This window comes from Eimeria tenella, genomic scaffold, assembly GCF_000499545.2.
Source record: "Eimeria tenella Houghton genomic scaffold, Eth_scaff122, whole genome shotgun sequence".
Taxonomy (NCBI): Eukaryota; Apicomplexa; class Conoidasida; order Eucoccidiorida; family Eimeriidae; genus Eimeria; species Eimeria tenella.
The window spans coordinates 21,794-45,432 of record NW_013541488.1 but is presented as its reverse complement, the minus strand read 5'-3'; the positions used below and the strand labels follow the sequence as shown (position 1 = coordinate 45,432).

Genomic DNA, 23,639 nt, shown 5'->3' with positions numbered 1-23,639 from the left:
GTGCAGTCCCGGCACTGGCCTCGCTCTTATTAGATTCGATGCAGCAAGGTAGGAGTAAGGTTTCAAAAGGGCGCACACCCACACCGCACGAGCAGATAAGAGGGAATACATTATTTTGAATGTTTCAAGGAGGCCGTGTTCACACCACATTATTGAGCTTGAAGGGGTGAGTGATTCCAGGTAGGTGAGTCACGACTATGAGTAGACCTCAAGTCCAATGAAGTTTCGGGAACAAACGAACCCGATATAGTAGTTGTGCTGCGCCAATGAATTGCTGCCAATCCTTCTAACGCAAACTCTATGGCCTCCCAATGCACGCTATATACGTTTCACGAGCAGTTACAGGTCGCCCTGAACAGAAAGATAGAAACACTTTGGATGCAAAAGCTTTAGGTGCAATATCCTCTCGCCAAGGCATCCTGCTTTTTGAACACTGCTGTACTTATCTTAGATTCCAACTGCGCACGCGGCGAAACCGAAAACAAGGTTCATCCTGTCCGTGCAGAGGGTATATCTGCCCTTCAAAGTCTTCAGAGTCTTGCGTTTCAAGAATAACTATTTAGATTTTATTACCGGCCTGTCTCCTTCTATGAGTAGTAAAACTGACTTGAACTAAACGGGGAAGCGCTGTTCTGTGGCATGTCAAGAAGCGTCAACAACTCCGTTAGTCCACACCTCCCTCACCTAATGAAGAACATCAAGGAGATGTACTAGACACATCTAATTTCACAAGTTCAAGGTGGCCCTTTTCCTCAATTGAATGATATGCTTTGCCAGAAATCCCAGAAATACGGGGAGGTCGCCTTAAGAATCGTGTCGGACTCACCTTTACTGTTCGTTCGGGGTCACTAATATTCACACTACTAGAACTCCCAGTATAAAGTGAGTGGCAGCTGAGTAGCTCGCTGCGGATAAAATATAGGAAAGAAGGCTTTTTACTGTAGGGCAAACAATGTGCCGCAAGCACCACGCACGCAGCCAAGGCGGAACCTTGCATTTTTCGCAGTGCAAAGGCAATAGCGGAGAATAAGGAGGTAGCTGGGAAACAGAACTTCAAGGGACCATCTGCCCCCCTTCAGCCTCATGCACAGCGAGGTCAAGCAAAGTAAGAAAATACCAAGTGGTAAATGGGATAGAAAAGCATGGCAGTTGTTTCTCTCAGTTTTCTGACACGGCATACTTTTAAAGACTCCAGAGAACCCTCACCGTCTGACCTTTGCTCGTAAACGTAAAGCTTGTCTTCGCTTGTCTTCAACATCGCGGCAACAACTTACTTAACCAATCTCCTTCGGTTTGGTCCCCAGCACTACGCTATCGCATAGTGCTGGAGCCCTATTAGGGTAGCTCGCAGAAGCTGGCTGTACAAGTAGGTTGGATTTGGTTCTTTGGCACGACGTAGTTCACACATGCACTCTAGGAACAATGCTGTTTGCCTCTACATAAACTTGTGCGCCCTGCTCAACAATGTTGGGATGACTTCATACTGTTTTCACTAAGCTGAGCTGACCGCGCAGCCACAACAGCAAGAATAAGTTCACGAGACCCCTCCAGCAAGGTTATACCGATTTCGTGAGGTCAGCGTTGACAGCCCATAAGCTGCGTTTGTTCTTTACTTGCACACAAACACGGCGGCGGGCTCTCAGGTGGTTTTTGAGCGGCCTGACCAAGCACAGGAAAATATGATGCGCCTGTTTCACTGTGCAAAAGATTTGCAGAAACTACTGAGCAGATATCGCCCATCACATGTGACCACTGGTGTTGGTTGGGGTCTTGCCTGTGGTACGTCGTGCAGTTTCAGACGCCAATGGACGCTGACGACGCAGTTGAGGTCCTCATTTGCAGAATCGGCCTTCAGTGCCTCTCCATTTTGCACCAATTTATAGGCAGCTGCAATTCTCACTCAAATATTGGTCCTTTCAGCTGCCTGCACACCAGACATCTCTTCGAGGGACGGCAGTGCCGCGAGACTGTCGGCAGCTGTCCGCTGCGGTCGTCGTTGCGCTGCGGGCAGGTCCAGGGCTCCACTGTTTGCTGCCCCTCATGAAAATAATAAGAAATACTTATCAATTTACATGCACATTTTGAATGTTTTTTGTCATCACGCGAATCCATAAGACAGCAGCACGTGCAGCTGCAACTCTGGACGGCAGTAAGGTCCCATCTCTGGCGGCGGTCACCACTGAGGCGCCATTGACCAGGACCAAAGGGGGCCCTAGACTCATTAATTCCTCAGCTAAACTCTGAATGCACTTACTTTCTCGGTAAATTTTAAGAGGCCTACTAGATCGAGGATATAAAAGGGCATGAACCGACACCGCCGAGGCCCATGCCCGTTGAGCGGCTGACGACCACGGCTACAGTGAAGTAGCAGCAAAACAAGCCACAACACCAGCAAAAGCAACGGCGAAAACAGGCAGCTGACACTTAATACAGCTAAGCAAGGCATGCTTGGCTGCCTTATTGCATTCATGTGCTCAGCATGACAACTCATCTACAGGGCCGCTCCTCATGGGGCCCCGAGACCATCTCCCGCTGCCTCAGCAGCATCAGCAGCTTTGGTCACAGCAACTCGAACGACAACAGTAGCAGCAGCAGCAGGAGGAGCAGCAAGCCTGAGCCGGAAGCTATCGAACTACACGAGTGGAAAACCTCGACATCAAGGAGGCCCTCCGTTTGCAACAGCGAGACTAGCACCAAGCAGAGACAAAATGAAGCAGATAAATCTACTGCCCCTAGAGCGAACGCATCACCGGCTTCCAGCCACGGTGGCGTTGTCCGGTGGCTTGGGCACAAGGGCAGCACCTTTTGGGGATCCCTTTTTCTTCTGTTGCTGCTGGGCGTTTGCTCCCCATTTGCAACAGAAGCCACAGCGCCAACTTCTCAAGAGCCAATTCTGGATCAATACGTGTCAAATCAAGAATGGCAACACAGTAGGGACCGTTTTGACGGATGGAAGGCTCCCCCACGCCGCCTCAACACCGTTGCCGCTTGGGCCGCCGAAGTCGAGTCTTCCTTGCGAATAAGTCCGCAGCTCAGCCTCTACCTCGGGGTCTTCCTCACTCTATCTGGCTCACTTCTTATGGCTGGGGGCAGCACTTTGATGAAGTTGGGCCTCAGTGTAGAAGATGCGGACGCTCTCAGCGGACAATCCTGCGACCAGCAATGGGTTTGGGGTTTTGCTGGTGAGGCCCCTGCTCTTATTCTTACTTCTATGTTGCCCCACGCCCTTGTTATTATTTTTATGCTGGGAAATGTTGTTTTCGATCCGCCACCACGGTGTCTGCACATCGAGTCCATGGTAACTTTAGCAAGTAAAATCCCAACAGCAACAGCTGCAACTGCTACGGCCCCAGCTACAGGCATGTCGCAGTTTCATAAAAAGCTGCATATTGCTCTTGTTGTGCATGTTTGTGCATTTAGCGTATGTGCTCGGTGCTTGCATGCACGTCGTCGCCTTGGGTTTCGCTCCCGCAAGTGTCTTGTCGCCCATGAACTCCATTGGTCTCATAGCCAACGCGGTGGCCTCAGCTGTAAGCCAGCACACAGCTAACTAGCCTGCTGCACAGATACCCAGCGCTATCTCTCCAAGGGAAAGTTTGTTCTGTGATAGTTTTTTCAAAGCTTGCTCCCTAGCGTTATTCACCTGTATATGACTGCCTCAGCTTCAAGGCTTTATGGGCTATGCGTTAACAAGTATTGCCGGCACATGTCTTTCCTGTTACGCCTCTGCGCATGCCTGCAGACAGTGTTAAAGGAGCCGTTTGGATTCCAAGAGCTATTGTTCACTGGAGGGTGCGCCTTCGGCGTCTTCCTTTGTGCGTGCGCCTCTGTGCTGCCTCGCACAGAGTTTGTCGATTTGGGTACAGACTTAGACAGCCGGTATGTGGGGCTATACAGCTGGCACGACCCTTGGTATTTGGCATTCCTGGGGCTCTGCTGTGGTCTCGGATTTGGAGCTCTCGTTTACCTAAACAGCGTTGAATCTGCGCTGCTGGAAGAGAAGGAACAGCAGCTGCTCAGACAAACTGACAGAGACATCGCATTGCTCGCTCCCCGTGGTCCCTCCGAACAGTAAGCCCCTTGAAGCTGCTTCCTCTCCTGTTGCTTTGACAAATCGAGTGTACTAGTGTCTGATATTCATTAGGGCATTAGGGCTTGGTGTTCTACAGAGACTACACGCAAAAGGACGCGGGACCCTCAACCATGCTGAGCCCCAGGAGCCAGACCAAGCAATCTCTTTACCCTCGTTTAGTCGGTATGCCTCTCCTCTCATTTCACAAAACCGGCACACCTAATGATTTCTAAATAGCTGCCGACTGCCGCAGGCTTCGGCTGAATACGAGTTACGACGGGAATCTCGAGTTGTTCGCTGTTTCACAGGTCTATGCTATGGGTTTCTGGCTGGCCTGGTCGGATCTCAGTGCATTTTAGAAGTGAAGGAGATCGGTACTTGCGTGCGTGTGAGTCGCTTCACCGTCTCATAGACTAAAAGCCCATCTTATGGCCTGCTGCATGCTTTTCAATTCAAAGGGATGGTGATGGCCGCAGCTCCTGGGGACGAACTCGTTGCGTCATGCGTTTCCACTGTGCAGTATGGCCTCACCCAGAGCTCCATCTGGTCTTCCCCGCAGCCGTACTTGGTCTGCTGTTTCCTGGGCCTTTCCGTTTGGATGCAGGTATGAAAGTGTCCAGATCTTTGCTAATTCGTAGATTACATCTCTCTTGTGGGCATTTCTGTGGGGTAGACTGCAACCACTAAACCGCTTACCTATGTAGCTGCAGTGTTTGCCTTTGCTTCCTGAAGATTCACTTTTTGAACTTGGGACTGGCCCGGGGAGACGCGACAACTATCGTTCCGACGTACTACGTCGTATGGACCTTCTTTGGAACTCTTGGTGGTAGGCCGTGTACCTTACTTATTAAGCCGTTTGTCAGTCTTGTAATTCTTCAGTATGCCTTGTCTATACATGCACTTTCCCATGTTGTACTGTAGATAAGCTTTCTTGATGCAATTGTTTCAGGGTTTGCAAAATTCCACGAGGTGCAGGGATTTAGTGCAAGCGCCCTCATTCTCTTTGGACTTGGATTCGGGCTCACGGCGATGTGCATTATTCTTCTAGCAGTGGAAGAGATGAGGAACTTGTGAGCTACAGAGACAAAGTGGTCCTCCCAAACTGGCCTGCCAGCAACCTTGTCGCCACCCAAGCTGTCCTGTTTCTTTCCAAAAACACGATTTACTTTGTGTGTCTCCTCAGACGCAAGTATGTCGACCAGCAGGTCCCAGGGATCGACGATGAAGAGGCAGATCTGGTAAGAAAACTCTCATGCGACAACTCGAGTGCTGACTACTTTGCCGATTTTTCGCATAAAAATAAGCAGTTTAGGGGGCGTCCAGCCCCTGGTAGCCCTCTCCTGCCGGATGACTCATCTGCTCCTTGGTATACCAAGGAACTAAAAAGCAAGTGCCAAATTTTCACTGCTCTCCAGGCATTCCTTCTTGAGCAGGAAATTTGTTCGTGCGTGAGCTTGTTTGTTGTGTACAAATGTCCGCCCCAGGCTGCTCAAGACCTTGTGGAGCAACGGCTTTCGAAAAGGGTCACCTTCGCCATGGGAATGTTCCCAATTTCATCTTTGGGGCGAACCGCAGGGCGGCGGCGCTTTCGCCCTGTATACCAAAGGTTCAGGCGAACCCGCTCTACGGCATCCGACACTGCTTTGGGGGATGCTTACGGGGAGCTTACCTTGGGAAGCACGTCTGTTGCAGGCGCTTACACATTGCCTCCCAACCTCCACTTCCCTCGGCGTAGCGCGGATGTAAGTCGCGCGCAACATGTCGGGTTAGTTGGGCAAACGAGGCATGGGACAGTAGATTTGAACAAAAGACTGCCACAGTGCACACAGCGCACACAAAGGCAGTGGATCCTTCCTTCATGAGCGGCTTTTCTGCTCCTTCGATCTCAAGACCAGAGAGAGCTTCTGCTTCGTGCTTAGATAGCTAAAAGCGTAGTTCACTTTTACAGAAGTCCTCAAGCCATGCTTGCACTGCGTACCCTATTGTGAACCCCGTGTTTCTTTGGGCCAGCGCTTAGTTAAGTTGCTTCTTTCTTTCTGGCTCTCTGTTCCCCAGCAGGGCTATTCTCAGCAAAATCGTGGTTCCGAGGAGAGGCAGGAACCGCAGGGGATCCCCCTACGGACGCTTAACGCGACATCTAGCAGCAGCAGCGTGAAAGGTCCAGACCCGCTCAATAGAGTGTCTTGGGGGTCCTCAGGCAGCCCAAAACAAAGCTCGCCGACTTCTGAAAAACAATCTCCGGAGCCCCATGTCATGTCTAAGGCGCCGGCGCACTATTTGATGCCTCCCTCTCTCCGGTCTTCACTTCAGTCCGATTGCAGCAGCAGCGGACTGCCAGACCAGGTATAAAAGACTTTTTCATTGCCACGGGGTATTTAGGGGAAAGTGTCTCGAAAGCCAGTGATCAGCAGCACTTCATATCCCTTATCATCGAAAAATGCAGACGAGCAACAGTGGCAATAACAGCACCACGCGTTCACTTGCAATCTGTCAGTTAAACTTAGTATCATGAGCATTTCAGTCGAGATTTGCCGCGCTGTGCTTGTCTGACGCTGTGCAGAGAGATCTTTACTTGGTGTGGTCTCCGCTTTCCGCCATGCAGCACCAGAAAGCAACACAGTACCAATAATGCTCAAGAAGTGCAAAACATATAGACATGCCATAAAGATTATTTTTGAGGTAGCTTTGGCGGCAAAAAAGCCCTTCAAAAAGCGCTGCTAAGCTTCTTCGTTGCCTTTCTGCAAACTCATAAGGCCTAAGTACTGGCTAGCGCTAGGAGTCTCTGCTGGCCACCCAGGCAAGGCGACTTGTGTCTCGTCAAGTGGATTGTGGCAGTCGACCGTCCCTTTATAGAAACCCGAGAGATTTTTAAACTGTGTCCTTTGTTGCTGCTGTGTTAGCAAGCGGCAGATACTGCTGGATAGCGGCGGCAGCAACTTGCGTAAAACGAGGCCCCAGAGGCCCTCTACGTACCCTAGAACACCACTGTGTACAGCGCCAACCACCGAATGTTCCCTCGCTACGCTGCTGCATCCGATGCAGCAGCAAGAGCAGCGAAATAAATGTATACGGGGAAACTTGCCACTGCAAACGGCTCCCTTTAAAGGCGCCAAAGAATGCGGCGGATGACCATTCCACATTTCGGGCAATGCAACTGGTGCTCTTCGTCACCTTCGAGGTACCCCCAGGAACCGGGACGATAATCCGGATGAGAGGCAACGCACCAGTAACAAAACACATGGGGGCATTTGTTACTACAGAATGGAAGCAGCGGTTCCTTGCTGCAGAACACACACTGCTGCTTTTGCTGCCGCTGTGGCGGCTTCTCTGGGATCACAGACACTGGGGTTGACGGTAATACCGGGGAGGGTGCTGCCGACGGCGGTAATTCTGCTGCTGTTGTTGCTTCCGCGATTGGACCAAACGGGGACACTGGAGACAATGTTGGCTTCAAAACCTCATTACTTGGCTCAGGGGACGTAAGCTGCGGAAAAAGCAAATGCAGGAAAGCAAACGGAGCACGTTTGTGGGCAACTTAACATTTGCTGTATACTACTGTTGAGAGAAAATGGCAACTCGTAAAAATACACACAGACTCAGCTAGTTGCAGGGTGGCAATGCGCAAAGGATAGACAGTGCCACTTCACGGACAAACCAATGGACTGCGCATCGGAATTCAAGAGCGGCAAAGTATGAAACAAGCAAGACAGGCAAGCGAGGAGCCAACAGTGCATGGGGGGAGCAAAAGTTGACTTGCTCTTGTTGTTCCTGCCCTTTACAAGGGCAGGCACAGTAGCTTTCAAAAGCATGCACAACCAATGCAATAACGGACGCAAAAGCATGAAGCCACACACAGCCTCTCCGCGTATGAAGCAACAATCCGCTGTTCACGAGAACAGGATCCTGACAACTTACTGTTTGTTCAACTGCCTCTTTCTGTTGCTTCTCTTCCTGTTGCACCTGCTGCTCTTGTCGCTGTTGCTCTTGCGTTACAAGGGGATGTGGCAGCAGCCCCACGTTCTGCAAAGCCGCGGTCAACTGCTGTTTTGTGCTCCGCAGCAGGAGCAAGCACCACTGGCCGATGCCCAAAGGCGGCAAATCAGCAGCATCAGTAGCAGCTTGTGCGTTGGGCATTTCAGGGCCTTGCTGCTGTTCCAGCAGCTGCTGCTGCTGCTTGCGAAGAAGCTGCTTAAGCTGCTGGAGAGAAGCCACTGCGGCCGCGCGGGCTGGAGACAACACGTGCTGCCCAAGCGTGCGCCGCAGCAGCAAGAGGTCAATGTGGGGTACCACCAGCAGCAGCACGTGAGAGACACTGAGCCAGTAGAGCTGCTGCTGAAGCAGCTCGAAAGAAAGCGAACGCCGCAGCGAAGGATGTATGTGCCGCATCTCCACCCCTAGCAGCCAGTCCCCCAAGCTGCGGTGTCTGCCTTTGTAAAGAAAATAAAAAAAGAAGCAAAAACGCAAAAAGGACAGCAGCAAGTCAACTACCATGCAGCACCTGTACAGACACTCCAAAGACTGCTCCGCTGGCGTCAGGCGAGTCACGGCCGCACCAGCAGCAGCATCCAGCAACCTGGACAGCTGCAGCTGCTGTTGCATTTCCCATTGCTGCTGCTCTGTGGCTTGCTGCTTCTGCTGCTGCTTCTTCTGCTGCAGCTGTTGCTGCTGCATGCGCTGCCGACGGAGTGCCTGAGCAACGTTGAAACGCCGGATCCTTTGCTCTATTGCTGCTTGCTGCTGCTGCCTCTTGCGGTGCAGCAGCTGCCGCACTAGCTGGTACAGATATGGCAGCAGCACGTGCAGCAGCAGCAACCCCAATTTGTGTCCCCAGGGCAGGGGCTGCTGTTGCAGCAGCGAATGCTGCTGCTTCATCATCATATGTAGCAGGACGCGCTGCTGTTGCTGCACCGCAGCGGGAGCAGCTGTAGGGTCTTGCTGCATCTCCTGCAGCCGCTGCTGCTGCCGTTGCAGCTCCTGCTGCTGCAGCTGTTCACCGCCATAGTACTTGACATTTTGAAGCAAATCCCCCGGAGTAGGCCTGTCTCTCGCCGTAGACACACTCCAAAGAAAAATGTTAAGAAGCAGTTTGAGCTCCTGCTGCCACTGCTGCAGTCGTGGCATGGCAGCCCGCGTACACTGCAGCAGAAGGTCCTGCAGCAGCAGAACAATTTCGTTATCAACTCTGAGTGCATCCAGCTGATTGACTCTCTGGGTGGGCATTGTTGGAGAGGCTTCTTGGGGGGCGCTTTCAACTCCCCGAGGCAGCAGCCTGCGGCCCACAGCAGCTGCCGCTTCAGCTAAAGTTGTGTGCCCAGTTGCTGCTACTGCTGCTGCGCCAGCAGCAGCAGCAGCAGCTGTAAACGCCCCACGTTGCCTCCCGAGAGGCAGATGCCCGCCAGATGAGCCCTGGGTATTCCCTGAGTCCCCGCTTGAGTCTGTCTCTGCTGTTCCCCCACTGGAACTGCCCAAGGGGGCCCCATGGGTGGCCCCAACAGGGCCAGAGAGGGCCCCCTGATGCATGTCAGCGGCTGTCTTCCTTCTTCGCGCTACGTTTTTGAGAAAGAGAAATTCCTTGGGCTGCCGCAGACGGCCAAATGGCCTCAATAGCTCGCCTCTCCACAGAGGACTCACCACGAGACGCGGCAAGGGAGCGCTCGGGAGGCTTCTTGAGGTATCCTCTTCACGGGGGTTACACAAAAGACCATTTCTGGGGGCCTCTGGGGGGGCCCCGGCCTCCTGTGGGGGAACAGACTCGGGAGATGGGGCCCTCATAAGCGTGCTGGAGGGGCCCCCTGAGGAAGCGAAAGAAGTTGGACTTGACATTGGGAGCACCAACGACAAGACCCCGACAAGTGTACAGACACTGCGTTAGAGGCCAGCTGCCACGAAGACCCCAAAATATTCAATGGGTGGAGGACCCAAGTTGGGCTGGGGTGGGAAGGCCCCTTTTTTCTTTCCAGTCTGTTCACGTTTCTGAGTGGTAAAACTCACGGTGCTGCTGCTTACGCTGTGGAGTCTGCTCCTCATGCTGCTGCATCGTCACCTTTGCTTTTGCTGCTGCTGCTGCTGCGTAAACCGGCTCTTCTTCTGCCGTCGGCGCCGCACTGAGACCATCAGAAAGCCCTATAATGAGGGTCTGAAAGGCAACTTCCGTCTATTTCGACCTCCTCGAGAGAAGGGGAGTGCGCCTTCCGTGGAGGCCCTCCTCAGAGCTCACGGAGAGTGGCTACTTAGAAAAGCTCCGTACCACTTTTGTCAATACCTATTTTGCCAAGTATTTCACTGCCTGTACATGCAAATTTCACAAAAGGGAACAGCTGCGCTTTAAACAGCATGCCAACACATCTAGGGCCCCTGCGACTCATGCCAGCGATCGAGACAGGGGGCCCCACGAGGCCGCTGCGCCCGTTTTCAAGTGCTCTTAGCCAACATAAATAGCAGAATAATTTCAAATGAAGTATGCATTATAACATTGGGCAACTACGCCGCTACGCATGAAGACAGCATGGCGAACGGTCGTGATGCCGCTTCCGCTGCTGCCGAAAGAACAAGTGTGGTTAGCTTGTTGTCTCAGTTCTCCTGAAGATTCGAAGCTCTTTGGAAGCACCATGGCAGGCCAGGGCCAGTCACACTTTGAGCTCTAGCCGCACCTGCTGCTCCACGCGGAGAGCCAGCAGCGCAAGTTGCAGCACATTCGCAGCAGCAGCAGCACCAGCAGCAGCGAACATTGAGGCAGCAGCAAAAAACATCCCCCTGCACTCCCGGACAATGACTGCAGGGAAATGCCCGTTTGCTGCCGTCTCGGGCTGCTGCAGATCTTGACTCTTGGCAGCTTGTTGTATTGCTGCTGCTGCTTCAGCCTGCCACAGTTCAAGCTTGACAGATCTGTGGCAGCAACAGCATCAGCCAAAACAGCACAAGTAAGCACAACAGGTGCTGCTCAGCAGCGCAGCAGCTGCGGCGAAGATAGGGTCACTCTAGTGGAATGGTTCAGACCTAATGGCGGCTCGCAGCAGAAGGAAGAACAGCAGCAGCAGCTGCAGCATGCGCAGCACCTGGCTCATCAGCAGAATGTTACTGCACCAGAGCAGCAGCGGCAGGAGTGGAAGCAACAACAGGGTTGGCGCAAACAGCAGCAGCAGTTACGCGGCCTAGACAGTTCAGAGGTTCGTTCATTGCTGCTGCAGTGCAGATCAGTTCTGTCTTTTGATTTGGGGTCGCAAAAGACAGGTGTTGCTATTGCAGAGCGAAATTTGCACTCCAGGCATCTTTTTGCTGCTGCTGTCTCTGCACAGCAGCAGTTGCAGCAGCAACAGCACTCGCTGCTGCAGCACGAGGCCGCAGCAGCACATGAGCCCCTGTTGTGGCCTGCAGACTACTCAGGGCTTTATTCAACTGTTTCGCTTATGTTTTTGTCCCATGAAAGAAGCTTTGCGTCGCTGTTGCCGTTGCTGCTGCAGCAGCAACAACAGCAGCAAGCAGACTTGCTGCTTTTGGGGTTACCCCTAAATCCTTGTCTTCCTCCACACCTCCGGTAGGTTAGATCTACTGTGCATCAGCTGCTGCTGCTGCTTCTGTCTTGGCTTCTCTCCTCGCTGCAGTCGTTGCAGCAGCTTTGCTGTCGTCACTGCTACTGCTGCGATTTTCTTGTTATGCTGTTGCTGCTGCTGCTGCTGCTGCTGTTCATTTGCGCAGCTTCCAGACTTCTCGGGTGCAGCGCCACCTGTCAGTGGCGCGTGAGCTGCAGTGCAGACTAACAGCAGCAGCAGCACAAGAAGGAGCAGCGGCGGCAGCAGCGGTCCCTGTGCTACTTGTTGATGAGAGCTATAGCACGTGGAGGGCCAGAAAGAGACACAAATGTGAGAAACGCAAGGGGCCTCCAAGGAGCCGCCTTGACTCTGCTGCTGCATGCGAGATGCTGCAAGAGCTGCTTGCTGCAGCAGCTTCCACAGCGGGCCCCACACGTGTACTGCAGCTGCGAGCTCCTAGAGAGTTCACTCGTCAAAAGCAGAATGACCCTTTGCTGCAAATGGAAGCCCCTGAGAGCAGCGAGCCTTCCACGTAGCAACTAAAGGCTTACGGATGTGTTCTTGTATTTGTTTGATTGAGAAGAACTTCGTTTTTTGGCAAACCTTGTCAATCGCTCCAGCCAGATTCATGTCTTCGCACTTATCATTGGATGCACTGACTTCTTTACAATAAGCAAAGGCGGATGTATTTCCGCCTTTTTAGGCGTGCATGCCGTGCTGGGTACAAGTCACGATGCTGTAGCAGCTACGAGGACCGAGTTGGGACCTTGGGTACATAAGTTTGCCTGAGAGCATGCGTGTTTGCTCCCCTGCAAAAGATGCTTGCATTATGAATATATTCAGCTACCAGTAGCCACACAGACACTAGCAGAAGCTCCTCTTCAGGGATCGTTTGTAGACAGGAGTGGACACAATCGAGGACACAGAAAACAACAGAGATGGCACAGTAGAGACAAATAAAGGAAGAGTACACGAGCGTGTTGAAGGATTGAATGAAATTGGGAAGGGGCCAACGACCCTCTGGAAAAGGGATGCATGAAGAAGAACTGGGGTTGCGGTACGAAGCAAGGAACTTGAGGAAAAGCCATTGGAGTTTTTAATCTAATTGAAAAGCGTGAATACACACACATGCACACAAGCGTGTGGCTGTACACGCACATTCCTAGACTGTGCACACCCACGAAGCTGAAAAAATGCTGCCACATTGGTACTGTTTAGGCTGCCTATAATTTCGCTCATGAACGCACTCTGCATGTGACCGAGGTCTATGAATAAAGACCTCTATGTAGGGCGGTGTGTTTATCGCTGTTGAGATGCACTGGTAGTGCATGTATTTAGATAAAATACCACGCTTACGGAGCTGTGGTCTTGCCACGACAGCACCGGTGGGCGACCCTTATGTAGATGAACGAGAAGCGTACGTGCATTTGTGAATTAAATGACTGCGCTGTGTCGACCAGTGCAATGGAAAGCGAACTACTACAATACAGGCACCATAAAGAAACTGTTGTACATCGATTTCATGCCACCATAATAGCGCACGCTTGCTTGAGATTCATGCATGCAGACAAAAGAACGAACTCTAGTCAGGCAAAAAAGAAACTCCAATATCAAGGCTCTTCTAGTGACATGCCTGTATGTACCAGAAACCCACCAAACGAATTCTGCGTAGCAGAGTGTCGGCCGCGGGTTCCGTAGCTCAGCAGGTTAGAGCGTGTGGCTGTTAACCACAAGGTCGCAGGTTCGATCCCTGCCGGTACCGTCCCTTTGGTTTGTCATGTCATTCCTGTGTAGCAGCTTTACTTGAGCTATCATAAAATGACTGCAACGTAAGCTTCGCGTCCTTTGTCGAGCGGCCACTCACGGAATAGCCAATACTGTTGTTCTCTCTCAGGTGAACAGTAATAATTAACACAGGAGGAAGCTATTGAGATACTGCATCGGTTTGTACGCGGTGGGGCTTCAGTGTGCATTGACCGACTTCAGTGGTACCTCTTTGTGCATTGTCATACAGGTTGTGCCAAGAGCTTCGTCGGTGTTCAACAGTAGCTAACTGCATTTGCGCAGTTGCGAAGATGTAAATTCTGTTAGGGAGGCAAATGCGCGGTACCGGCAGGGTTCGAACCTGCGACCTTGTGGTTAACAGCCACACGCTCTAACCTGCTGAGCTACGGAACCGACGGCCGCGCCTTCAAAACGCAGCAATGCAACAAAGGGAAACAGCAAATGTGGAATCAGCTTCACCAATCATGACTGTCGCGAAAGCAGGTGTAGCTGGATGGAGCACAGATTGTAAGCAAATTGGTGCTCAGGGCTCATATTTGATGCAAAGGCATCACTTCCTGCCTCTTGTCTTTTACTTCCGAGCTGCTCTTGCAGAAGGATATGCATTAGAAAATTGCAGGCATACAGAGAATTAAGTTCACGGCACAAGCCTTCTGAACGCCATGAGGATGCAAAATGCTAGTGTACTGGGAGCGACATATTTTGGAGTAGGAATTTTTTCCCGATGCACCTTTTAATGAAGTGAAAAAGTGAACAGCAGCTCTGTTGTTGCTTTTCCGCATAGTTTCTGTAGTATTGTCCCAGATCACTTCATCCAAGGCGTTTATACACAGGGCTGGGCTTCTCAAGATGCCACTGGCGAAACTGAACTTCCAATTTTGGGTCTTGAATGATATCGGTTTTATTACTGATTGCTAGTTTGCCTTCTTATAAGCAATCCCGTAAGTCTAGTCAATTCTTCTTTCTTCAGGTCCTGCGGAGCAGCCTTCATTTCCTTCTTTGCGTGTTGGCTGCTGCACTGTTCTCGTTTATTGTTAGTAGGTCTCTGTTCTGTGTCCTTATTTCAATTGCTGCGTGTTCAAAAGGTTTAGTTCGTGCCTGACTCTGTTCTCTGCCCCTGTCAAGCACCCCGTCGAAGCGTCAAAGCCTTTTCACTTCTCCTTTAACTTCTCAGCAGAGTTGTAACGCAAATCATATTCTCTGGTGTTCTAAGCCACTGTGTGGGGCTGTCTCAGCTAGGGCTCGCTCTGTTACGCTTCGTTACCAGAGGTTGGGTTCCTGTAGCAGATCCGAGAATTTTCGGGAACCTTGGGTGTGGCTTTTCCAGTGCAAAAACCTGTGTTCGCCTGGATGACTACTTGTTCCTAGGCGCCACCCTATACAAATAGCCGACCAGTTTGTGTGCTGCAGTGTTATCTAAAGGAGAAGAGTGCGCATTGCCATAATTACACTAGTCACAAAAATACTAAACTTGCGAGGTATCTGTCGGTCTCGCAGTATGAATCGTTATGCTCTGACTTCAATACCCAGGTACAGTTTCTCTTCAATGCCGCTAAAGATGCCTAGATCATGAGAGGGCGGTGCCCATTGATGTCCAGTACAGCCCTAGAGCATGCAGCGAGGCGTCCTTGTGGCTAAAAGTTACCCATCTCAGCTTCAGGAGATTTGCTTTCTCTCTGCAACTGAAGGCAGTCGCATAGAACCCTTCTACGCTGCTTGTTAGCAGAGTTTCGAGGGAAAGTAGTTGTGGGAAGTGTCTAGCTGTCTGCCTAAATCCCCCGGCGCGGCAACCCAGCACAGCTTTGCCTTTGCATGACCATTACATATCAATGCGACCACTGCATGCTGCCTCTAAAGTTGAACAACTGTAGACGATGCGTCACACCAGCACAGGAGGGCGACCCCATCGGCTCTACGGAGATACATGGTTTTAGGTGCTCCATTTCTGAACAGAGGCGGCGAGGAAGCCCGGGGAAAGGCAGCAATAATAGGATTATCTGGGGGGCGGCTGCTTGTGAGGCCGCTTGCTAATTTATGCAGCTTACGTAGATTTGAAGCGAAGTCCCCGTGCATCCTAACATACTGCTGACCTTCCCTGCTTAGGAGGGGCTCTTACGCAAACTTGGTAGAACTGGGATTTTTTTAGGCCCTAAAAGTGCTTTTTATATTTGATTTGATTTATTTTCAATGATTACACTCTTTCAAGAGCAAGTCCTAGTGGAATATCTCGTGCTCGTCCGTCGATGGTTTTACAGGCGCTCACGACTCGCCACCTGCAGCCGACACGCGACCCCCCTACAACGAAAGCAAGCTTGGGTACATTCGAAGAAGTTAACATCTCTTTTTATTGAATTCCTATGATTAAAAGAGTCAGGAAAAGCAATAACAAGCCTTAATGCGCAAAGGGGAAAGCTGGCTCGAGAGTTGCCTCGCCTCGCTGGCCAGTGGCTCTTCGTAGCGAGCCAGCCAACAGAGGCTGAGCGGCTGACCCTCTCAGCGCCCACCTGACGCATAGCCCTAAATGAATACTGGGAACAAGCTTATTTAGTCCACACTCGTCTAAATAAGAAAGTGCATCATATTGCTGTTCCTCTTTTCTTTCTCACTTCGCGGTTCTCCTGCATAGAACAGGAGCGGCCACTGACCAACGGACGGCGGCAGAGCCACCGCTGCTTGCGTTGTTTCCGGTGTTTGAATCGAGACAATCGCCTGTTATCTTTGGCTTTAAAACTGATTAAAACTTCATCTCTGACCCCGTTGTCGTCGCTGCATCTGGCGCCATGGGCTGCAAGCCATCCACTCTCGGGCCTCACGCCCGAGACAGCGCAGGTGCCCCTGCTGCTGGTCCCGCCATCGCAGATCCTTCCGCAGGAGCTCCCGCTGCTGCTGGCGGTGCTTCAGAGCAACATTTGCGAAGCAGCGCGAGCGGGAGCCTTGGAAGGGGGAGCCTGCGTCTGCGGCTGGCCTCCCTTAAGAACGACATGAAGGGCTTCGGCTCGCCACGCCAGACTCTCGCCAACAGCTACGACAAGCTGAAGCGAGGCGCCTCTTCTTTGCGGCAAGCGATAACCCCCCGCACCACTCCGGGAGTCAGTCCGAGAGATGAAGTGACCCTGGAGGGCCCGGGAGGCTCCCACTCCATAGCCAGCGACGCCATCAAAGAGGCCGACAACACAGCCTGCTTGGATGTGGCTGAGACCAAAAGCCAGGCCGTCAGCGGCACTATGCACACGGCCATGGCCATGGACGGCGCGGCCGAGAGGCGGCAGGACGGCGGCGCCCCGGGCACGGAGTTGCAGGCCGTGGAAGTCATCAACAGAGAACTTCCATCTCCGCAACAGCTCAAGGCTTTGTGGATTCTTATGAAAATCAACGCTGCAGAGGCTCCTCAGCAATCCATGCAGTGGCTCCACGACCTCGAAGTCCTCCTCGTCGGACTGGACCCCGTCGAAAGGCAACAACCCGTGAGTGCCAACAGAGTGGCTCATAAAGTTTTTGTTGCAGCTTTCTGGTGGTGGTAGTAAACAGGTATACTTGCTGTGATTTCAAAGCGTTTTGGTCTTACACTCAACACTATGCCTCCTCTCCTCTGTCCCACTTCTCATTTTCGCGATGTTGCTTCTAACTCTCAGTGTCTGCAGTTTCTCTCTGTGTTGTCTTTGAGTGTGTTGTCTAGAAACAAATGGAAATAGCAGCTTGAAAAGCGTAAGCTTTTCAAGCTGCTATTTCCATTTGTTTCTGGTGAATTGCTCACCGGTTTGGCTATTGTTGCATCTCTGCTGCTGCTACTTGTTGTGCGTATTTGTTTCTCCGAGAGAATGTTTATTGTTTCGCTTGCCTGTTAGATTGTCTCGCCATTGTTCTTCTAGGCTTTATGAAATACCTCTTTTTTGTTCTTTCTTGCACGGCTATTTGCGTGGCTGTTGGCAGTTGCCCCTGGAAGCACTTGCTTAGAAGTACTCCGGTTTGTTTGGTCACTCAACTCCTTTTTTGGTCTTTTTCCTTAATGGCTTCAGACTCGAAACATCTTGGTGGAGGCGAAGGCACTTGAGATTTGTCTCAAGCCGCTCGCGAACTCTCCCGAAGAGGTCCAACTTTGTGTCTCTTCTCTTGCCATCATTGTCCACCTTTGCATGGCCAAAGAGGCCTCTGAAAGGCTTCTCCAGCTGGGGGTAAGTGCATGCACCCCATCAAATAGCTTTTGCACCTTTTGGCCTGAATCAATTGGAGCAACAGCTAATATAGCTAGATAGCCATAACGCAGCTGCAACAACAGAGAGACGCTTTCGAAGATCACTTAATTCCTTTTTTCGTGATAAACCTTTTACCTTTTTCAGGGCATTGACATCACGGCCAAAGTTCTGAAGAAATATTTCTCAAAAGCGAAGAAACTGCTGAGAGATATACCCCTGATGCATGTGCCACCACAAGAGATCCTTCGCTTGGCAGCACTGGAACAGCAGCCCCAGCAGCACGAGCAGCAGCACGAACACCCGCAGCAGCCCCAGCAGCTGCTGCAGCACCAGCAGCATCCTCAGCAGTGGACTGACCTTACTGAGCCTCCCACACCTGCGCCAACGCCTGAAGGAGTTGTAGGAGAAACTTCAAATCCCCAAAACGGACCCTCATCACCTCAGCAGCCTCCCATTTTGAAGGGTGCAGCAGCAGCAGCAGAAGCAGTGAACTCAGCCCCAAGAGAAAGCCAGCCAGCAATAGCAGAAACGCCTCTGCCCACCGCTACTCCCCATACTACTCCTGTGGACCAAACTTTAAGCAAAAGCGATACGCCAACAGCAGCTGCTGGTATCGAGACAGGAGAACAAGCAGCAGCAGAAGCAGCACAGAAGCTTACGGAGACACAAGCACCGACTGCAGCAGCACACACAACAGCAACACCAGGACCCGCCGAGCACGCCGAGCCAGCAGCAGCAGAACCCGCAGCAGCAGCAGCTGCACCCGAAACCTCCACAAAGAGCCAGGGCAACGGCCAGATAGCAGCTCTGAAACGCGCCTGCACCAAGCTTCAGCAGCAGCTGCCGCTGCTGCTGCAGCAGAAGCTGGGCACAACTCCTGAAATAATTGAAGTCACACAAGAACAACATGACCTGGCCGTGAGAGAACTTAAGCTTATTGTCGAGTTCATGACCCTCGTTTGGAGGCTTGTCTTTGCAACCAGCCTTGACGGGGACGAATTCGCACAGGTAAACAGAACATACCATCTCCCTTTCAGGGTCAACGAATTAGAGCTAAACGTTCAGAAAAAGGTGCAGTAAACAAACTCCTAGAGTTTATCTCTTAGGAGCGTTTTTTTGTACAATAGGAAGCAGCTTGTTCGATTTTTTGTTTCAAGGATTTAGAGCCACACTCTAGATTTGTGTTTGTGTTTGCTGTATATACTCAGCGCTGGGCTACCTTGGGAGTTCCTGAACTGGCGATAGAGGCTTTGGCTTCTTCTGAGGCCTCCTTCAAAGAAAACGGCCTCGTTTGCTGGGGCTTGGGGGCCCTCCGATTCATTCCGCTAGCTGTTCCCTCCGTGGCTGAGACGTACGTACACTCGAAATCACTTCTATCTGTTGCCTTCGATCGAATGGAACTCTACCACTCAGACCCTCTTGTCCTCGAAAACGGCTTCGCCGTATTGGCCAACTACCAAAGAAAGCAGCCGGCAAACAGCAAGCTCTTCAGCCGCCAAAGGCCTGAGGTGAGATGCGTGAACATAGGGCAAACATAGAGGCGGGCTTGAAAGTTGCAGACTATGACTTATCAAAAAGGGGCATTTGCACATGTTCAGATTTTCCCAAAGGTTAGGCTGTGATAGTGGGCCATTGCATGCGCTACTTTTGTCTGTTCCAGGCTTGGGGCAAGTGTGTCTCTTGGTTGCTGGAGGATGAGTCCTTTTCGCGAATTGATGTTCTCTTCCAAGGACTCTTTGCCCTTGGCCTCGCGTGCAGCTACTGCCCCCTAGCAGCCAAGCGCGTTAGGTGAGGCCCAGAGCTCATTTTAGCAGTTGCTTTCGATGTCATTTCATAAGGAGTTATGTTTGCAGTTGGCGTCAGCTTGCACTTTGGGCAGTTCAAATTCGTTGCTGCAATAGTGCTTGAGGCGCGGTTCGACCTCTTTGTACTCATCTCCTGCTACATGTTTTTATTTCTTTATGTCTCTCTTTATTCTTGTGACTTTCTGTCTTTCTGCATCTTTGCCTCTAGTAATGTGTTTGCCTCTTCCTCCATCTGTATTCCCATTTATCTTCGGCTCTGCGGAGCTCAGGCTGTTTACCGCAAGCCCAGTACATGTAGCTTCCTCAGTGTCGTTTTTCTGTTTCCCTCATGCTTTTACTATTTTCCTTTTAGATCATTTTCTTTCCCTGCCAGACTCTCTTGCCTCCTACACAATGTGAGCACGCCGTGGCTTCTCCACTTTTCGCATGCACTACTGCATGCTGTGGCTTTACATTTCTGCTTCCTGCCTTTTGCGTTTTTTGCAACTCAGGTTGGCTGGAGGCCTCATATTGACTGAGCGCGTGCTGGGGGCCAGCGACGAGCTGCCCAGAGAGCCCTCGAACTCGAGCACAATTGACTGCAAGTTGGCGACACTGCAGCAGTTCGCAGAGGGCCTGCGTCTTCTGCTGCTGCGATCAGACGAAGCAGAAGTAGTAGAGAATGCCGCAGCAGTGCGGGCAGAAGCTGCAGCAACTCTGGCCACAGCGGACGTGCCCACTGACAAGGCTGTTGCCCCCACTGCTGAGGAAAAAGCAGCTCAAGCCGAGCACACAGAAGAGGAGAAAAACAAACTCGCGGAGAAACTTCAGTCTTCGGATAACGCGAAAAAGGCAGAGGCTGTAGAGGCCCTTGTGCAGCATGCTGAAGAGGCTAAAGAGGGCCCTGAAAAAGCCCCTAAGGAACAGCAGGCTTCCCACGAAGCAGCTGAACAAACAAAAAACATTCTCAAGGAGGTGGAAAAGGCCGAAGAGGCAGTTAGCCAAGCCAAGGAGGCAACGGCTGGAGCCGAACACACACTTGCCACAACTAAAGAGGAGGCGCCTAAGACCGAAGCTTGAACGGCCAACAGAAAACGAGCCTCAAAATTTTATGTGAGTTGAATAGACTGGGGATGCACTCACTGAGCATGAAGATTAAAGGGAGGCTGATGGAAATATAAAAGCTGCCTGGGCGATGTCCAATTAGATAGGTAGACAAAAGGAGCGCTGATACAGGCAAACAGATACTCACGCTGCCATGTTGCTCTCTAAAGCTGCAGAAGCACTTCCGAAATGCGCATGCATTTGAAAACCTCAGTTTATTCCCCAATAAATTGGTGGCATCTTGTCAGTTACTTGCCAATTTAACAGTGCATGCGCACGTGACGCCTCTCAGACGGAACGCACTAATCTGTTGTTATTTCTTCGATGTTTTTGTCTGCAGAAAGAGCAATAGCAAGCTGAAGCTGTAAAGCATAAAAAACAGCAAGCCCCCCGGTCTTAACGGGGCATTCTAGAGTACCAGATCTTGAAGTTGTGTACAGCTGGGAAGCGACTGAGGACTTCGACATGCACAGACAGCCACCTGTGCAACATTGAGAAAACTATCTTGTTTATGTTGTGTCCTTGTTTGATCGTGTTTCGTGAATTTCTGGGAGCGGGCAGTTCCAGCTGTTGGTGGAGCTGCTGCAGCTCATGTGTTTGTCTTTGCTGCTGGCTGCCCGGCTGAGTGCGTGGGACTGTTTTGTGAATCCTCTAAAGCTTCTGCCTAGGCAGGGGCACTAGCTTGCTCAGTGAATTTGTGTTGTGTCTTGTGTTGAATGCGCTGGAAGCAGCAAGAAAAGCCCTTTTCAGGTGTATAGGCATCTCAGTCGACCCCTTCCCCAGTCCACTTCAATTTGAACCGTTCGCACTTTCGCCGGTCATTGTGTAATTCAGCCCATAGGGCTTCTGCGGGCCCCACACCCTGTCGTTTGGCTTCTTTGCCGATATACGAAGGCTCAGGAGCTGACAGGCATGCATGTTATCATGCCATGTGTATACTTTGCAAGTGTGCCCACGCCCCAGATCATCACGGCAATTTTAAGCGGAACATTTAACAAGCTATTGCTATATTTAATCACGCTATTCCTATGCAGCTTTTGAATGCGTCTGGACCACATTAGTTCGTCTTAGAATACTGAACTCAGTAAATATATCCCCGAATAACGGCTTAGGATTCAGGTTGAGGCCTCGAGATGCAGCACAGAAATATGCCGCTGGTCTGCCCCTTCTCCCCCGGAAAGTAGCAACTACTGGGTTTGAGCTCCCCGCTGCTTCTGCTCTCGCTGCTGGTGCTGCTGCTGTTGCTGTTGCTGCTGCTGTTGCTCCTGCTGCCGATGCTATCTGGCTTCGCCCAGCAGCTTTCGTGCCTTGGCAGCTCCCTCATCTTTTCCAAGCGCGAAGGCCTCGCAGGCCATACTGCATGGCTCTCTAGAAACGAATACGCGTCAGCAAACCCTCTGCATGGGCCCCCCATAACAGGGCACAGCAGGGGATGAACAGCCAAGCTATTGGGGGGGCGGGCCCCCGAGGTGACCCCAGCCGCGGGCGGGGGGCCCCTGCAGCTGTCGGAGTCTTGCAGACCTGTAGACAAGGAGGCCCCAGAGGCCTCCGCTTCAGCCGTGGCTGCTTGGGGGCCCCATGAGACCCACAAAGGATTGCTTTTGGACAAATTGCTCTCATGGGGGCCCCCCTGGAGGCTCCTCGCAGGGGGCCCTTGGGGGCCCCCCACGAGCTCTTTGGTAGCTGCGACAGGGGCCTCCACAGGGGCCCCCACAGGGGCCTCCACAGGGGCCTCCACGGGGTCCTCCACAGGGGCCCCCATAAGGGTTTCCCTGCTGCTGGTGTTTGAGTTTGGGTGAGGGTAGAGGAGACCTTTGCAGGGGAGTGGGTACAGGACAGCTGGCTGCTGCTGCAGCAGGTGCAGCACAGCCCCTTCGTTTTGCTGCTCGTCATTGCTGCAGCTACTGTACACCAAGAGGCCCCCGGGAGCCAGCAATTCGTAGGCGCGAAGCAGCAGCTCCCTCTGCAGCAGCAGCAGCTCTTCCAGTTCAGTGAGCTGCGAAGAAGAGTCAGCGGGCTCTTCGCGCACTGGCAAATCTGGCGAAGTGAACTCTCTCTGCAGCTGCTGCTGCTGCTGTTGTTGTTGCTGCTGCTGCTGCTGTTGCTGCTGCTGCTGCCGCTGTTTGATTGCTTCGCGAAATCTGGACAGGTGTCTAATGCTCGCGTCGTGCGTGCACTGGACATCGAGCAGCACTCTGTCAAACTGCGCACTTGCTCTAGCTTCGCTTTTGCTGCTGCTGCTGCTGCTGCTGCTTAATGGAGGACCCGCGATTTCGCCCACATTCCTGCTGCTTGTAGATGCCCTGCAGCTATTTCCGCCGTCTTTGCTACTGCTGCTTTGGCTGCAGCTGCTGCTGCTGCTGCTATTGTGCCTGCTGTTATCGCCACCTGCCACTGCCGCTGCTGCTATACCTGCTGCAGCTGGAGTTGCTGCTACCCCTGCTGCTGTCATTGCTGCTTCCAACGGCGTTGCCCTAGTTGTTGTTTCTGGTTCTTCCGACACAGGGCGCCGTTGCATGCATTTGTCATTTCCACTCTTGTTGCAGCAGCTGCTGCTGCTGCTCGTGCTGCTAGTTGCGTTGCTGCTGCTGCTGCTGCTCGTAGTGTTCCTGTTGCCGCTGCTGCTACTCGTTAGAAAGGAGATTAAAGGAACTTCTTGGGCCTCCTTTCTTCTCCTTTCTTTCTTCCTTGCCAGCCTCCCCTTTCCAGGGCTTCTATGTGCTGCAGCACTTGTTGCTGTACTTGCTGCTGCACTTGGTGCTGCGCTTGGTGCTGCACTTGCTGCTGCGCTCGTTGCTGCACTTGGTGCTGAACTTGCTGTTTTGCTTTCTGCTGCTTCTGCATCTGTGGGTGTCCCCTGAGCGCCTTGGCCGCTGCTGCTGCTGCTGCTGCTGCTGCTGCAACTGCAGCAGCTGGTGCTTCCAAATTTGCGGCCGTCACACAAGACAAGCAGGCCGCTGCTGCAGCCATTTTTTCTGAGGAGGCGGCGGCAGACCTCCATTCTCTGAGGGCTGATATCCACGCCTACCACAGCCCCGTTTGCTGCTGCTGCTGCTGCTGCTACTGCTACTGATGCTTCGGGCGCTGTAGCTGCTGCAAGCGTCCGTGCTGCTGGCACTGCTGCTGCTGCTGCTGCGCGCGGAGGGCTCGGCGAAACTGCTGCAGCCAGCAG

General features: G+C 52.1%; 5 protein-coding genes across 5 annotated transcripts; 3 read left to right on the top strand and 2 right to left on the bottom strand.

The window, feature by feature from the left end:
* Positions 1–2,479: 2,479 nt before the first annotated feature.
* ETH_00010375 (uncharacterized protein) lies at positions 2,480–5,934 on the top strand (the record flags this gene model as incomplete). The annotated part of the gene is made up of 9 exons (XM_013373169.1): positions 2,480–3,311; positions 3,421–3,530; positions 3,743–4,071; positions 4,170–4,255; positions 4,381–4,460; positions 4,593–4,676; positions 4,805–4,898; positions 5,022–5,142; positions 5,256–5,934. The coding sequence occupies 9 exons, from the start codon at positions 2,480–2,482 to the stop codon at positions 5,932–5,934; spliced, it is 2,415 nt and encodes an 804-aa protein (XP_013228623.1).
* Positions 5,935–7,172: 1,238 nt separating this feature from the next.
* ETH_00010370 (Pex2 / Pex12 amino terminal domain-containing protein, putative) lies at positions 7,173–9,895 on the bottom strand (the record flags this gene model as incomplete). Its single annotated transcript, XM_013373168.1, has 2 exons — positions 7,173–7,556; positions 7,988–9,895. The coding sequence occupies 2 exons, from the start codon at positions 9,893–9,895 to the stop codon at positions 7,173–7,175; spliced, it is 2,292 nt and encodes a 763-aa protein (XP_013228622.1).
* Positions 9,896–10,840: 945 nt separating this feature from the next.
* On the top strand, positions 10,841–12,137 carry ETH_00010365 (uncharacterized protein; the record flags this gene model as incomplete). The annotated part of the gene is made up of 3 exons (XM_013373167.1): positions 10,841–10,860; positions 10,932–11,606; positions 11,768–12,137. The coding sequence occupies 3 exons, from the start codon at positions 10,841–10,843 to the stop codon at positions 12,135–12,137; spliced, it is 1,065 nt and encodes a 354-aa protein (XP_013228621.1).
* A 4,029-nt stretch (positions 12,138–16,166) lies between these two features.
* ETH_00010360 (uncharacterized protein) lies at positions 16,167–20,443 on the top strand (the record flags this gene model as incomplete). Its single annotated transcript, XM_013373166.1, has 6 exons — positions 16,167–16,850; positions 17,403–17,558; positions 17,724–18,587; positions 18,788–19,087; positions 19,240–19,367; positions 19,876–20,443. The coding sequence occupies 6 exons, from the start codon at positions 16,167–16,169 to the stop codon at positions 20,441–20,443; spliced, it is 2,700 nt and encodes an 899-aa protein (XP_013228620.1).
* Positions 20,444–21,575: 1,132 nt separating this feature from the next.
* Positions 21,576–23,468, bottom strand: ETH_00010355 (uncharacterized protein; the record flags this gene model as incomplete). The annotated part of the gene is made up of 1 exon (XM_013373165.1): positions 21,576–23,468. One exon carries the CDS (start codon positions 23,466–23,468, stop codon positions 21,576–21,578), a length of 1,893 nt encoding a protein of 630 aa, XP_013228619.1.
* Positions 23,469–23,639: the final 171 nt, after the last annotated feature.